Genomic DNA, 17063 nt, shown 5'->3' with positions numbered 1-17063 from the left:
GTAAAGGGGTTTTTTTGACACAAATCTGTGCGGCATGGTATCAGAGTGACTTACCCCTCGGTGACACAAAGGTTTAGGTAGTGCCAGGAGATGTTCTGTGAATGTACCACTTGCAGCCTGGGCTCCAGGCAGGCCCTCCAGTAACTGTCTACCCTGTATTCATCATCAGCTCTATGCGCAGGGTACGTAATTTCATTGCCAGTATGTGATGTGGGTAGCCAGTCCTAGACCCACAAAAAGTCACAGCAAGTTGAACCCTAGTTCTTCCCTCTTTCTGTTGCACTAGTTAATAATGTACCCTTAAAGTTAAAATGATTGCTTGAAGGGTGGCAGTCTGAATAACAAACTGGTTTGGATGCTAAATTTGCGAGTTGTTTTCAGAAACTGTAGCGATGAGACGATGTATCTGAGTGTTAAATCTGTTTAAAATACTCCATGTGTCAACAGAGCTAGGTATTGGGAAGCAACATGCCCGCGTCTGCTTGAATGGAGTGCCCGTAGTAGCCCTTGTGGGAGTATTGCTGTAAGAATAACTTTGTTCATTATGATTTAAGGATAGGAAATGATCTCTGGAATGTGTAGAAGGTGCACACAAGTTTATAGTTATTCTTAGCTGTTCTAATGTTGTAGTCCAATATTTAAAAAAAAAAAAATCTCTTTGATTTTCACTTCATCTTGGATACCGTCCCCTCTCCCCTGAATGAAATAATGAGTGTCCTTACATATCTGAACTGTTTTTACAGGAAATAGTTGCAATAAGAGTTGGGTTAAAATTCTGTTTACCTAAGTTGTGCTTTTTTTTTTTTTATTCATTTAACAAACTTTTAATATGTGAAATAACAGTATTTGATATAGGTAGAAGAGCTTCCGATGCATGTGTTTTTGCAGATCCTCAGGTGGAAAACACATACTTCTTTGCTGTGTATATTCATGCAACGAAATACTTTTACAGTAATTTTTTTTAAACTCAAAAGCCGATACTGAGCCTAAAACCACTTTTTTTAACAACTGCATCTTAAAATAACTGCTGTCTTTCTTTACTTCTTCCCATTGCTTCAAAGCTACAGTGTACTGAGCTCAGGTTTTTCAGCTGCATATTAAATGCTATGTTCTCATCTCCTCTATTAATGGAAAGACTGTATACTGAATTTCACGCCGTTTTCTGGGTCACATGAAATGCAGAGGACTGTATGCTGCTTTTTTTTTTTCTTTTTGTTAATTAGTACTGTTATCAGTGTGGTACCGTTGCTTGTATCTGCAAATAGGATGAGTGGAAACATTACAGACTGGACTGAATTCTTTTTGTTAGCGTCTTTGTCTTCCACAAGCAAGAGGTTATATTGATTCATTTAAAGGGGGAGTCTGAAAATTGCTGTGCTAGGAATTGCTGCTCCCTCTCTTTGCTGTTGCTTTCCACAATTTAAATATTTATACTTTACTAGAAAGAACAAATGCTGACAGCAGCAACTTCTGTATTTAATTAAAATCTAGCATTCATTTTACATTTGCCTTCCTCAGGCAACAGATTTCATCCATGGCTGCTTTGTCAGCCGCAGAGAGGGACAGCCGTTCTTCCAGAGCAGGCCAGGGGAATACTTCTATTATGAGCAAGCCCCTTCTACAAAAATGAGTTTGAGTGTGTGCGGTCTTGCAGCAGGGCAGAGCAGTCAGAGCACGCTATTTATATATTTTTCATGCGAGAATCAACTCCCAGAGGAAAGTATATAGTGCGATGTGTCAACTTCTTGATGTTTCCCTAGCAAAATAGTGATGTAGTCACATAGTGTGTGTGTATCTTACTGTGTAGGTATAAAGAAGTCACAAAACCATGCCGACGCGAAAAAGATTCATGTTCTGGTTGTCCAGTATGATTTCGTTTTGATGTTAGGTCTTGATTGCACGTTGAAGTATGTGGTCCTTGACCCTCTTGACGTACATAAACAAACTCGCTCTTAGGTTTCTTGTTCAGTTATTGGTATGTTTATCTGCGTAACCCCTCCCGTAATGTTCTCTCTTTCCCAGGTATCCTTTGCGTGGCTGACCAGTGTCACGGTTTGCGTGAGTTGGCGCTGAACTACCACTTGCTGAGTGACGAGCTTCTGCTTGCTTTGTCTTCTGAAAAACATGTCAGGTTAGAACACTTGCGCATTGATGTTGTCAGTGAAAATCCTGGACAGACTCAGTTCCACACGATTCAGAAGAGCAGCTGGGACGCTTTCATCAAGCATTCTCCTAAAGTAAATTTAGTAATGTACTTTTTCTTGTATGAAGAAGAGTTTGACCCGTTCTTTCGTTACGAAATACCCGTCACTCACCTTTACTTTGGAAGATCGGTAAGCAAAGACGTACTTGGCCGCGTTGGGATGACGTGTCCTCGGTTAGTCGAACTGGTGGTGTGCGCCAATGGATTACGGCCACTGGATGAGGAGCTGATCCGTATTGCAGAACGCTGCAAGTATCTGTCAGCCGTCGGCCTAGGGGAGTGTGAAGTCTCTTGCAGTGCCTTCGTTGAGTTTGTGAAGATGTGCGGCGGTCGTCTCTCTCAGCTCTCTATTATGGAGGAAGTTTTGATTCCTGATCAGAAATACAGCTTAGAGCAGATTCACTGGGAAGTCTCAAAGCATCTTGGTAGAGTCTGGTTCCCGGACATGATGCCCACGTGGTAAAGTCCTTAAAAGACTTCAGGGCAGATGGAATAGCACCTTAAACCCAAGCTTACCATATTGCAATTTACTGTATAAGCTTATTTAATACTATAGGTTTTACTGTAAGTTACTTCACTGTTTGATTATCAGATTAATTTGTCATTCAAAAATTATTTCTGAAATCCAGATTCAAAAATAGAAATCATGGATAGCTCCAAAACCTATTTTCATCCAAACAGAAACCTGTTTTCTGTCTTAGATTTGTTCTTTTTCATTGACAGTGACCTCGAACTCTTACGGGACTAAAAATTGTATTTAAAATATTGGAAAGTACCTGCAAAATACCAGTTTTAATATGCTGCCCTTCTTTGATTTAGGTACTAGTATTGAACACGATCAGATTTGATCTTAAAAAACAAACAAAACCCCAGCAAAAGTGCATGCTTCTGTTGCGGACTGTAGCGTTTCTAAATCCAGTCACCTAGATGACGGGACTAAGAATATAAGGAGTATTTAGAGGCTGTGAGATATACACGCTTTTTAATATAAAAGTCATAAAGGGCAAGAGCCATACACAGTAATGTAGTTTAGACAACGAAAATATGAAGTTACCTTGTTCAACCGATTATTAGATTCATCTAAAATGTATTTAGAGCGCAAACAAACAGTAGTGTGAGCTACCAAAAGTGGTGTGGGTTTTTTTCCCCCCCCCTCTATGCATTTTAACGTAGTTTGCTCATGGGGTCTCGGATCTGTGTCTAAACCTGTTTTAAGGTATTTTATGTCTAGCTCAGGAAGCGAAAGCATTCTGGGGAAAAATGTAGATACATTGTATTTAAAAACACGTTGGAGTTAATGAGCTTTTCATGCCCATTAACTGGTTTTGCAGCATAGGGTTAGATGGAATAATGTACAGTTTATTCAATGAACCCTGCAGTGTTGAATGTGTCGACGTGGATGTGAACAGTGTGAGACAAGAAAGTTTAAAATTTGAGTGATGACCAAGAACCTTCTAACAAAATCTTCGACCTTTTGCTGCTTTCAGTTTGAGAGAAATGACATTGTAACAATTGCTTAAGCTGTATAAACTAATTGTATACTGTAAATCTGTTTCGGAAATGTTTATGTATAAAGTGAATGTTTGATAGATGATCATTTTGTATACCTTTAATTCAGCTAGTTCGATCATTTCGTAATATTTAAAAACCTAAAAGCCGTAAACCTGCGTGAAGTAGAGCAATAGGCAAAAATCTTTTTTGAATATTTGGTAAATTAATTAAAGAAGGTTTTCAGTCTGTAAGTGGCGTAGGCAACGTGTTGCCTGTGATCTGGACATGGCTTGTGACTTCATTTCTTAGCGCCAGCAGTTACGTTATTTTCTCTCTTATGTTACTGATGGCCAACACTAAAGCATTTAAAGCATTCGCGTGACAGCTGAATGCGCTTGGAAGGTGGGGTCAGCCACCTGCAAGGCAGAGCTGCTCCAGCTGGGGGCTCTGCTGGACTGAGCTGGTGGCTGCTCCTCGTTCCAGCTGTACAGCTAGTTCTGGTAACAAGCAGATTTTCTTTTCTGACTTCAGTCATGTTTATCCAAATGTACAGTTTGAGTGGAATATGCTTATGAGCATATTTAAGTTCATAACTATGTTTTGAGCAAGCACTGCTCGGTGGACTGGACATCTTTATAGGGGAGCTGTACGTTTCTGTAAAGCTTTGATTTAAAAATCGCATTTTATGAAATACGCAGGTTTTGTATTAGAATTTGTTAAATTAATGAAATACTATAATTTGCTTTTCTTTGTATAAAAGGTGTCAATACATTTAGTCCGTAAAAGTAAAAAATCTCAGTGTTTTTTATATTCTGACTCTCGGAATTGCCTGCCTGATAAAGGTGGAGTAACGCCACTGATCTGGGGAAGAGGACAAGTTTTCACTCAATTAACGTGTGAAGTAATCTCATCAGTAATGCAGCTAAAACCTCTTTGGACCTTGGCTGCTGACGTGGGCAAGGTAAGCTGGTCTGCTGTGAGAGTGGGAACAACTGAAAGGCAAGAGACAACCTAGATACCCGACGTCCCTCAATGCCGGAATTTGCGTCTTTGAAACCCAGCGCTCTGCTTCTCACAGAGAGAACTCTCTTGGATCCCAAGGCGGGGAACGTGTCAGCAGCTGAAGGCTTTTTCCTTTGTTGCAGTGGAACAGCTTTCCCCAGCAAGGTCTCTTCCGAGGAGGTCTTCATCTTGTTGAACAGACTTCAAAAAGTCCTTCATAGACGTGACACCGTATCGTAATGGTTATCAAAATGTTCAAGGGTTAAAAAAAAAACAACCCCTCCACTTGAAAGCAGTTGTCTCTCTCTTCCACTGAAGGTCAGCAGTTTTTATACATCAAACCAATTGCAGCATTCTTACCTCAAATAATCCAGCTATAACCCAAACTTCCCAGGCAAGGCTATATTCTAAGTAGCTCCAGGAAAGCTACGATGCTCCTTTTTAGCAAATCTTGTACAATTCTTACTTTGCCTTCTACCTGTGTTGGAAAAAGTGAATGCCTAAAAAAAAATTTAAAACTCCACGACAGGAGTAGTAACGAGTACTGTAGACTGTCGTGAAGTTCACCAGCAATGTGAATGCTGGTGTCCTACAGCTGTAAGATACCATTTTCTCCTGAGGTTCACCTTCCTTTCTTGTTTTCAGAAGAAGATAATCCAGTGTTGGCTTGGTTGTCCAGTTGTGGGTTGGAGTCGTTAATGTGGCAAATCTTACCTCTCCGCCCAAGTCCATCGCTTCAGTTTTTGGATATAGAATCACTCTTGGAAGCTGTTGATGCCAAAGAGCTGCGGTGATCCTGGCCAGTTAGACTTGCTTACCGCAGGCTGTATCAGAAGAGAAAAGGTGAGTAATTCAAGAGCAGCTGCTGACGCTATCTTTGTAGTTTCCTGCAATTTACCTAAAACTAAAAACTTCAGCATTTAAGTGGGGGGTTTTTTAGGGATTTTCAGTCAGAAACTTGCCAGTATTACACAAACTGATCTAACTACATAGGTATAAATTGGCTGTATCCCAATCGTTAAAAGTTTGATGTGCGCCAAACTAACCTCCTACAAATTTAAAGTGGGGTTCAGCTGGGCCTCTTTATATCTGGAGTAGGCCTGACTGGAACCTAAACTTTGTTACTTTTCTTCAGAATGATCTATCTTAATCTTTGGCCAATTTAATTGGTCGCACATGAAATTGTAAAAATAGGGGCTGCTGCTGTTATATAAAACATGAGGAAACTTACGTTGTGAAACCTTAAAGGGACTCTGACCTTCAGTGTTCATAGTTCAGACTACAAACTGTAAATTAATTTTCCTAAAATACGGGTGCTGTAGAAACAAGCTCCTTGGAGATAGGATTGAAGTTCAACTAGGCCAGCGAAACCAGAGTCAGCCTTAGATGTTCCCCATACCCAGCCGTTCATCCTTTTTTTGTTAGGGCTTTCTTGTAGGATCACACCCACCGCTGGCTGTTGGTGTTTGTGTGCTTTGAAATGGAGATTGTGGTGTGCTTTCTGTCCTATCTCCCACCCATGCCTTATGCCATGACGGGACATGAGAGGATTCTGGTCATTTTAGCTGGTTTTCCTAGACCGAAAATACGATGTTCTCTGGATGGCTGGTACGGTCTCTCTGCGCTGTCTGATCTTGCTAATTTGCAGTCAGCAGCTGATGGGGGGAGGGTTGTGCTTTAGACTGCAATTTTAGACTCCAGTGTAAGCAGAAGAGCAGGAACCTGCTCTGCTTTTCAAGTCATTCCCTAGCTGTGGTGACTTCAAAACCACAAGAACCGCAATGTCACTGACACCATCCGGGGTTCTGGTGCTGAAGGCAGCAGCCCTCCTGACCCAGAACATCCCCGAGTGGGTTTGTGAGGGGGGAGGCAGAAGGCGTTTGTACCAGCTATTTTCATTGCATGGCCCTTTGGGGAAGAGGAGCCGTGTGCTATATTTGACCTTGACGTATGACAAGCCGGGAACTGCCTTGCTCGAGAACCCTCCTGGAGCCGAGTGTGGGTTACAGCTCTGAGCAGCTCCGTGGTAGGAAAATTAAGCAGCTTTGCACAAGACCACTGTGCACAGACTTGGTAATTTCTGCATTACAGAACAATGGCTTGTTTTTACCCTTGACCGCGGGACGCATCGAAGCAAGGAGCAGATCCACGTGCGGTCTAAAGTGGCCAGTAACTCCTGTATTCAAAGCATGAGTAATGACTCGATGACACATTCACTGGAGACGGGTAGAAGAGAAAGTAGGAGCTCAGCCTTGAGCCCGGCAGTTAGGAGAGCCCTTGGCTCCTGCCGTCAGGCAAGCGCTAATACCAGCTGGCTGCAAGCGAAATGTGAGGTGTGATGCCGTTATTCCTGCTCCCCCGTGTGACTTGCAGCAGGAAGGCGTCCACCTCATGCCTGAGCCGAATAGAAGGGTTTGGGGCACAAACAACAACAGATCAGGTGTACAGAAGCTGTCAGATGCCGCAAACGCTTTTGAAGTGACAGAAGTTCATCTTTATGGATTTATTCCAGGCTCATCTAAGCTTCCCAGAAGTAGCCTACGCATCAGCTCAGTGTCATTTTGTATCTAACCCTGTAGGCCTAACGCAAGGATTCTGGATTCTGCTGACAAGAGCGCACCACACTCGCGAACTTCAGTCTAAATGCCGGTGAAAAGATTTTCAGTGCAGTAATTAGTCAGCTTCCAACAACTGGACCTCTTCCAGCATTGCAGTTGGCGCCAGTGGAGTTCATTTCCACCTGGCTGCGCATTCAGTCTGAACAGTTGGCTTTCAAGGTTCTGAACAAAACCTCGCAAACTGAGGGAAGCAAAGAAAGTGAGGGGCTCTCTCCAACACTTGTGCCCATTAGGAACAAATAAATACCAGCCTCAGAAGGAACTCCTGTACATTAAAAGAGGGCAACCCTTACACTGATGACCAGTACCTTAAACTTGAGGACAGAGTTCCTCTTTCTTCCAAACTGCGAAAGAGACTTGCACGTGGCTGCGCACAGGAATCTTCAAATGATCGTTGGTGTGACCTACAGCCGAATATGCTCACAGGTTCTGTCTCAAATTGCTGCTGCTTTCTGCTTCTGCCTGGAAGGGATGCGGTGTCCTTGACAAATAACTGTCCTGTTATCAGCTCTTGTCACCAGAAATTTGCTGTCCTCTATCTTCCAACTAACATGTGCTAGGATGTAACTGTTTCTCCATGAAGGAACTCCCTGTGCCATCCAGAGCATGAGGGTTGGAGAAAAACATGCTAAATTAAGCAGATTGGGAAAAGGGAGAAGGGCTGTAATTTAGGTACAAGAAGCCTGGGATATTATGAACTGATAGAACCCTTAAGTTACATTTGACCATAACATGAAAAATTATTACTTCTTTCATATAGACAGCCACTGTTTTTGGTCAAGTTCTTAAATAATCATGAAGGTTTTACCTCTGCAACCAGTCAGCTATGGCAAGTTGTTGTATAATCTCTCCTGATGCTACTGGTCCGCAAGCACCCATCTTTTTTCATTGTTAGGAGCTGCACAAGGCAGCTTTGACATGTGGGATTCAGCTACCGTTGCCTGTGTATTTCAGGGTTTGGCACTTCCAGTTCAGTGAGGCTCTTCTACGTATCACAAGATACTCCCAACAATTAGGAGAAAATAATGACTTTGGTGCACAGGCTCCTTCGGTCCCATATGGAGACAAGGAAGTACCGTACAGCGAACCAACAGCACTGTCAGGCTGAGCCAAGACCTCTATGCTACTGTGAGGGAGCATGACCTACCCCACCGTGGCATCTGCTGCAGGCTCTGAAGGGTCTCTCTAGCTGCATCAATGCCACAAGATTTTTAGCAAATGCTAGCAAAGAAGCTTTTGGGGCTTCTACTGCCTTGGTTCCATGGTCCTATTTCCCCTTCAGAGCTTCGGACACTGGTTGTGAGGCTGAGGCTTTTTCCCCGAGAAGATAAACATGGGCTCAACAACGCTGAGGGTTTCAAAGTCCTAAAACCATGGAGTAGCAAGAATGTACCTTCTGTAGACAGGCTTGCTGCACCCCATTATCCTCCCTAGAGCCTCCTGGATTGCCTTCTTGGTGGGTAATCTAAAGAATCTGAAGCTCAGCTGGTTAAAGCAAGGGCTTGTGACTTTGGCTGCAAAAAGTCATAAATCGAGGTAGAAGACGAAGTTTCATGTAACAGTGGAACTCATTAGCAGCTTTCCCCTGCAGAAGGGAGGTGCTCGCATCACCTCGTTCTTCTCATACTAGCTCTCGTGCTCATCCCATTACATGATCACACAACTCAAGGAATTCAAGTAATAACCTCTGCAGGACTCACTCTGTGAACAGTTTAAAAATACCAAAGCGAGCATTGTACACTTGGAGGTGCTGCTGCTGCCACAGGTGTATATTTTTTGTGTATTCTGCCCTCCAGAAAGCCGATCTTCTCTGGGCTTTGGTCAGTTGGGTTTAAAGGGAACCAGCTGCCAAGCTGCTCTAGGCCCAGCCTGGAACAGGACTTAAGGACGCGGCAGCTGGCACAGCACCATTACTGCAAGGGTCACTGCCAGTAAGAGGCTGCAAATGCTTTTTACAGGCAAATCTATGACAAGCGCTGATTTTTAACTGTGACTTTCACACCCCACAAACTGTCATTGCTCCTTTCATACTAAGGATTCCATGCTTTTTAAAGAAATGTAAAAGTTCCATTGAAGTCATGTTGAGATTCCTGACCTAATTGAAGCCTCAAGTTGACCTTAAGACAGGAGACTGCTCGAACACTGTGGTTATGCATCAACGTTGACATCAAACCAGGCTGTTTGCCTTCTATCTGCTAGAAAACTCACACACAAACCTTAGAAAGAGCCATCTGTATTGTGTTTACAGTGCAGGCGAAGGAAGCAACGTGGTGCCAAGGTACCACCCACCCCATCTTCTGATTGATAGAGTCACTGCCCCTTCCCACCCCGCTGGACCAGAGAACAGGTCATAGGTCCCAGTTGTACAAATGAAAGGAATACAGAAACAGCTGTCTAAGGCACACGTTGAGGGAACTGGACAGATCTAGGCACTCAAGTTTTGTTAGCTCTGACACACGGATTAGCCGGGTTGGTCAGAACAGAAGGTCCTTGTAATGCTTGCGTCCCATCTCGGTTGGTGGCCAAGTCAGAGATGCTGAAGCTTTCATGAATGTATTTTGCAGGTAAATAAGAAGAAAAAAAAAAAAAAGGCATAGTCTTTCACGTGGTCTACAAAAGCCTTCCCAGCACAACTTTTACAGTTAGCAGTGAAACACACAACAGTTTAATACCATCGTGGTAGCGCTCCAAAATCCTTAAGGATATTCTGGCATAAGGGCAAGTTCGGCTCTTCAGTAAGCAATTAGACACCAAAGGATGTTTTGCTTCCACTAGGTAAAGGGACCTCTTCATAAATTATTTTGAGATAAGGGAATTTCATAGGTAAAAACCAGTATTCCAAGTTGTAGAAGAGGTAAAACTGACCATTCAAGATGACACGATCGATTATTTTTACCAGATCCACAAAAAACTCGATGACTGTCCGATGAGGTTTGAATGGATAGTAGAAGTCTCTTATAGCTGCTGCCAATGTCTTGTTTCCTAGAGGTCCAAAAATAGATGTTTCATTTCCCAAATAAATAGGTTCTCCACTGAACAAAATTATGCTGGTATAGTTTGTTTGTATCTTCTTGAATACGGCTCCTAAGTCAGCTAGCTTCTGGTATGTTCTCAGTATAAATTTAGAGCATTCGTAAGAGTCAAACCATACTACTGATTGTTTGTCGGGACTTGCTTGAACTGTCCAGGTCTCGTAGTAAATGCCAGTCTCGTTGTCGTATTTTACCCATTTCGCCATTTCATTAAACATGGTTCCTGTAAAAGATCAAAATAAGAGACAGGGTAACAAATACGTGACTCAAAATATTTTCCATCTATCTCGAGGTTTGGCTCCCCTCCCTGCAGCAGTTTACCTACAACATTACCTTGCCATACAGAAACACAAGACTTTGGCTGGAGGGAGAAGTAAGTTATTTAAACTGTAATTCCTTTTTTCAGCCCCATTTCCTGCTACTATGCCAGAACATCCCAGCATCAGAGAACCACAACACTTCTCATTTTGTTTTCTCCACGCAGACAAACAGCGCAGGTAGTACAACCTACAAGAGATGCTGACAAAAGCGCTCACCAGTGCAACAGGCATTTCTGCACTTCCTCAAGTTTTAACTAAATTCAGCAATTCGGGGCAGAAGTTTTCACGTCTCCCCACAAAAGAAGCCTGTGTAGCCTTAAGACTGAGACACCCTGCTGTTTTAGCAGCTCCTCAGCCAGCAAAGTTAAACTAAGCCAAACGGTATGTGAAGACCAGTAAACTTAAAGACCTTGTGGATTATTTTTTTAGTCAGAATACGTGTTTGGAGTGTTTTGGTGATTTCACAACTGGAACAAGGAAGACATCTCTAACTCAGCTCCTCTGTCCGGTAGCTCCTCACTTGTGATGCATCCACCTCCCCAAAACAGAGCTGAAGCACACAGATAATATTTTGGTTTTTCCCCTGTAGTCCTGGCGCTGCACTTCAGCCTAGCCCTTCTCACCCTCTCTTTCCTCAGCCACAGCACAGGGTACAACCATCTCTAACTCAGAGCTGTCTAGCACCTCACAGTTGTAGCATGGCCAGATTTTGCAGATTCTTCCTGTGCAATACATCGGAAGACACAGTCAGAGGACAGCTTGCAATCACGATGGTGTTCCAAGCCAGGATGTCTCTTGAGCTGCAAGCGTCGCTGCTGTGGGTACACTAACTGTGCTTGCTAGCTGCTGAAAGATAGGCAAGACTGTTGCAAGCCGAGAGACTGGCAGCAGTTACCTCGCAGTCCAGGGGTGGCAGACGTCAGACAGAACTGCCTCGCTAACACCGCCCTGCACGCAACAACCAGCCTCTCGCATTAAGTCGGAGTTCACTGCAACGTTACGTTCATCAAGACCACAGAAGAGCACTGCACGCCACACACCTCCCTCCAAAACAAGCTGCAAAGTTCCGATTGATGGGGCTACTCTTCATCACACATCTCTCACCCCAAGGTGAAGCACGTGTGCAAGGCACTACCTCAGAGCAACCAAAACTCTGCACGTGCACCTCCTTGGCTACCCCATTTTAACTGTTCTTCACACTTAAGAGCTTTTGGGCTTCACAGTAAACATTAGCAACCATTCTGTTCAGTGAAAGTGTTGGATTCTTTCTTTTTTAATTGCCCGTGACTTGGTTCAAGAAAACAGCAAGTCATTAAATCTGTCTCAAGGACTGTACTCACTATACACTGGGCCTGAAGCTCCCCTTTATTCTCTTCTAATTCGTACCAGATTAGCTTCCTAGTGTGTATTCTGCAAGGCATGTTACTGAAAAGGACTTCTCTCTCTTAACAAGACCAAGATGGAATTAATACGCAGTTCTGGCCTTGACATCTTAAATGAAACAAAAATATTACAGGTTAATGCACAGCTCTGTGATTATCTGTTGGAAGATGCCTAGGCAGTAAAAAAAAAAATCAGACTTTGGATATTCCTGCCCTATTTCCACAAAAGAAACATGCCCCTAAGTAACATTAACCTGGCCGATGGGCTTTAAAAGAAAGTGAGACGATTGCTTCAGTGTGGTCTCTGACACTGCTGACAAACAGGTCCATAGGGATCTCGCAAGGGAGCAGAGGGTCCAGCTGTTTCACACATTAAAGCCCCCTCCCACAAGGCGGGAGGCTTTCTGCCTGCTCTCTGAAGGAAGCAAGTTCAGCTCATCACGCTGTCTATCTGTGCTGGCATCCATTCACCCTCTTCTATGGTAACTTTCAGATTCCTGGTAAATTCAGGCAATTCAGAACTTTCGGGAGAGGCTACCATCCTAAAAATTTCGTGGAAACAGGAATGGAGAATGACAAGGATGACCATACCAAGTGCCTCCACGAGGCACCAGCATACCCTCACCTTTCTTAGGCATCAAGTAATCCACACAGGCAGGAAGCATTGCAAGTTCCACAACTGCATGAAAATATTTAACTTGGTATTCATACAAAAGAACCCAACAGTATCAGGCATCAGAGACCTCAGTCACAAGCTACAGACTCACAGGAAAGCAGCTCCGCTTATTTCATTGCTTAAAGAACAGGCCGGAATTTCTGAGCAGCGCTGGATGGATCATCTAGCGACCGAGTCCAGCAAAGCTGCCAAAGGCGGAAGCGGCTAAACGTAAAGCAGCACATCACACTAGCTGTAATCCTTCTCTCCACTGTGCCTTGTACGCCGTGCTAACTTCGGAGAGATAAGTGGGTTTGGTCACACAAAATGCAACTCCCCAAGTCCTCAGGGGACTTTGTGCATAAGTCATTCACTGTGTTACAGTAATCAACCAGATTTACTTAAATGACCTTTTTATTTTAGAATATCAGTGTTCAGTATATACCAGGAAGCTATTCTGGTGATCATCCACGTATTCAGAGGTGTAAACCCTGGTTTTGTTCTATGACATAGGACAGAGACCCATTACTGGGGACATCTGCACAGTTTTTATGGCACATCATGGGGGAGATGGAAACAAGAGATTAATCTTTTTTATATTTTTGAGACTGTTTCTAAATATGCCTTATTTGTTTGCTCAGTAATGTATACATTTTCACCAGTTTTTCTATCTCAGCAGTCCTCTGCCACCTCACAATAGGCGGCTTTGTTTCGGTGAAGCCACGTGAAGAGAGTCCATAATGGTTCTGTATAAGCTGTTTTGCTATTTTTGCACTCAAGAGACTCAAGTGTTTTTGTACAGCCACACCAAATGACTCTCATTTAACAGCTCTTCAGTGTGCCGTGTTCAAAAGGCAGCAGCCTCACACTGCTTTATTAAGGAAAGCGCAGAGACAGTATTTCAGTTTGAAATTAGCATCAGCGACTAACATTGCGAATAACCTACAAAACGTAAAGATACTGCTTTACATGAAGATGAGGCCAACTCTATATTTTGTATTAGCACCACCCAAAGCATCTGAAATCTACCTGATATTGTGGTCACGAGAACTAAAGTTCCATTTTCCTTCCAGTGTGCATCATCTATTCCTTCATAAAAGCAGGCAGCTCCCTGGTTACACCAGAATGGTGCGTCCATGCCAGGCCGGAGATGCGGAAATGTGCAGTTCCCAAGCTGGAAGAGCTCATACCACTCCATTGTGTAGTTTTTGCCCGTCAGAGAGCTCTTGAAACCCACAGCATCGTGCATAATTTTCTGGAAAAGCAAAAAAAAAAAAAAAAAAAAAAAAAAAAAAAAAAAAAAAAAAAGCCCCCAAAGCCAAAATTTTAACATACAACCGACTTCAGCTTGACCTGTACAGAAGACGAGATGCTTGGGAGCTGTTGTGTAACAGGGTGAGAAGAGGGGAAGGGGTTCCTGTAACATCTTGGATTCAGTGGCATTGATGCGCAACATACTAGATTGTATCACGCACACACTTCTATCACAGAGTCACACTGTCTCAGTGCTTGTCTATCCATCCACTGTAAATTCTGTTATTTGGAGGCAGATACTCCGTGGGAGCTCACCATCAAAACTCAAGCTTGCTTTTGAATCCTTAACCTCACAGGGGTATCAAAGAAATAAAGAGCAGAACTGAGTTACCAAAACCAGATCTTACTAGTGGGAGCCACAAAAGGACTGAGATAAATGTTTATTTAAAAGCTGTCTAGTAAATACATAAATTCAACTGTAGTTTAACAACCAAGATGACAATACTTGAAGCTATTTCCATTTTTGACTCTGCGTGCTTGGTTTTGATGTTGCTGTTTTATCCTCACTAGTGTTTCTTTATTCATTAGGGATCATGCTTTGAAGCTTAATTATGCTACCGCCATAGCTATAAATACCACTAGAGTTGAGATTCCTTCATATTTGCATGACTCCACGAATTGAGACTTTAATTCAATACTGACAGAAACACCCAAGACAGAACCATAAAAGCAACCAACCATTCTGACCAGCTAGCTGGCCACTTCTGACAGATACCCGTGCTCATTCAAATACATGTTTTTAACAACAGAAAAGTTAATGCACTAAGCAAGCATTTCATCTGACATAAGGGGACAAATAAATGCATTTCCTTGACGCAGTGCTAGTGCAGAAAAGAAGACACCCAAATGTAACAATGTGCGTATACAAAACACCCCCAACATGCAGCTCCGGGGGGGGGAACGCATTCAAACCCACCGACAGCACCGCTCATGCTCTTTTCTTTAGCTGAGCTAAATTCTGTAACTTTTGTTTGAAACTTACTGCTCTCTGGGTATCTCTCCTATAGATAGCCTAGCCTGTGTGCTCCAATACTCTTCCGTACAAGCATATCCCAGCCTTACAGCTCCCACTCTTGACACCTGCTGTTAAATTCCGCTGAATTTGCCGCTACAACTTCGTCAAACAAAAATATCGCCTTACCAAATGTCCTAGTAGGTCCCCGTATTTGAATTCCCATACTGGAGCCTGTAATCGATACACTTCAATGACATCCTCTTCTTTCATAACTGGAATGGCAGAGCCAGTGGGACAGAAGGTGTAACGAGCTTGGCAGTAGGGATCAGTTTTTGGACGGTAATCAAAGCGCCTGTGTTGAGAAAGAGAAGCGCACAGAACGATAAGCACCTCTTCATGGCTGGAGTAACTGTCTTGTGGCTTCCCAAGAGCCTGAGTGGGAGAGCTCAGGTGTGCAGATTCTGCGATCCAGACGCTGCAACACTTGGAGTACGCAAGTTTGTAAAAACTTTCTGACGAGTCTTCCTTTCCCAATTCCCTCCAAATTCATTCACTGTATTTCAATTAAAACAAGGTTCCTATGTTCCTGTTACCAAGACAGACTGGCGTACAGAGCTTGCCCAGAGCACAGCCTGAGAGTCTAACACGCTCACTTGCCCAACGGCACAAATACCCCAGCCATGGGATGACGCAAGGACACAGGACTTCCTGAGCTATAGCAAGGCCAGTAACCCTGCTGAGACACCACTGATTTTCCCTGTGGACTTCTCCAAGCTTGCTGGGTACCTCAGCACGTCTGCCTTTATTTTGTCCAGGGGCAAAAAAGAACACACAGTTAGAACACGAAGACTTTTGCGGCCTTTCAGTACCTAAAGGGGGCCTATAGGAAAGATGGGGAAAATCTTTTTAGTAGGGCCAGCAGTGACAAGACAAGGGGTAATGGTTTTAAACTAAACCAGGGTAGGTTTAGACTAGATATAAGGAAGAAGTTGAACAGGTTGCCCAGAGAGGTAGTGGAGGCCCCATCCCTGGAAACATTCAAGACCAGGTTGGACAGGGCTCTGAGCAGCCTGATCTAGTTAGCGGTGTCCCTGCTCCTGTGGGGGGGTTGGACTAGATGACCTCTAGGGGTCCCTTCCAACCCAAAACATTCTATGATTCTATGACTTATGCCAGCCACACATTTAAGTCCTGTTTCTAAATTACACACCTTAAATTTTGAATTGCCCTTCTCACTGCACCTTGCACGTGACAAGATGGTAACAAGCATGTTAAGAAGCATTAAATACCACATCTGCGCGTCTCACACCGACAGGCTTCTACTCTAATTTTGACCATCCCGAGACCCAGCCTTGCCACTGCTGAACTTGCTGGAAAACCCAAACAACTCGTGACTGCAAGACTGGCTCCATCAGGCACCACCTGATACAAATTTAACTACTAGGAATTACACAACAGGCTTTGAAAACTTCAGGCATGCATCAGACGATTGCAGTTAAACTATAACGCCTCCCTTTACAAACAGCAAGCCCTCATAAAATACACGTGCAGGCGTCGCCCTTCTCCCGAGGGGGCTCGTCTCCTCAGCGTAGCCAAATCCGTAGCTGCTTGCTTCAGCACAATGCAGTAACGTGCACCCTTCTGCTTTCCCCGACAGCGCGGGGCCGCCTTCTGGAGCCAAGGCAGCTCCTGAGGAGCGAACGGGATTTTATACCATTTCATTTATGGTGAGCAGAAGTAGGAAGCGAAGTTAAATGTAAAAAAAAATTAAAATGAACCGTAGCCTGACTTCCTCATCGCAACTTTTCCCTAGAACGGGAGTTAAAGGAGCATCTTCAAAGGAAGGGCAGCGGCAATCCCGCCGCTGACAGGGCGAGCGCAGCGCTAGGCCAGGGGCAGGACACCCCTTCCCTTACACTTGTGAGCTACATACACCAGACAGATAGCGTGCGTATGACAAATAGCCCCGTGACTAAAAAGGGGAAACTATTCATGGCCTTCTTCAGTCCAAAAATTAAACCAGCGAACGCAACAAGGGGAAAGCTGAGGGGCCGGGGAGGAGGAGGCGGGGGCGGTCAGGGGCAGGCAGCC

At 43.8% G+C, this 17063-nt stretch overlaps 2 protein-coding genes across 3 annotated transcripts in view; one reads left to right on the top strand and one right to left on the bottom strand.

The window, feature by feature from the left end:
- The window catches only part of FBXL3 (F-box and leucine rich repeat protein 3), a 15860-nt gene extending 11488 nt beyond the window's left edge, over positions 1-4372 (top strand). Inside the window, exon 5 of one of the 2 annotated variants that reach the window (XM_035895209.1) lies at positions 2023-4372. In XM_035895209.1, the coding sequence (XP_035751102.1) occupies positions 2023-2666 (644 nt within the window). In that variant the 3' untranslated portion in view covers positions 2667-4372. The remainder of the gene's footprint in view (positions 1-2022) is intronic. The other variant, XM_009639678.2, reaches the window with a different exon arrangement.
- The window catches only part of CLN5 (CLN5 intracellular trafficking protein), a 14879-nt gene continuing 1167 nt past the window's right edge, over positions 3352-17063 (bottom strand). Inside the window, exons 2-5 of the mRNA XM_035895201.1 lie at positions 16516-16661; positions 15159-15510; positions 13733-13958; positions 3352-10569 (exon numbers count right to left, since the gene is read on the bottom strand). Of these exons, the coding sequence (XP_035751094.1) occupies positions 10058-10569; positions 13733-13958; positions 15159-15510; positions 16516-16661 (1236 nt within the window). The 3' untranslated portion in view covers positions 3352-10057. The remainder of the gene's footprint in view (positions 10570-13732; positions 13959-15158; positions 15511-16515; positions 16662-17063) is intronic.

This window comes from Egretta garzetta, unplaced genomic scaffold (genome assembly GCF_000687185.1).
Source record: "Egretta garzetta isolate BGI_Z169 unplaced genomic scaffold, ASM68718v1 scaffold335, whole genome shotgun sequence".
Classification (NCBI taxonomy): Eukaryota; Metazoa; Chordata; class Aves; order Pelecaniformes; family Ardeidae; genus Egretta; species Egretta garzetta.
Note: the sequence above shows the minus strand (reverse complement) of the source record. Positions and strands in the feature narration are given on the sequence as shown.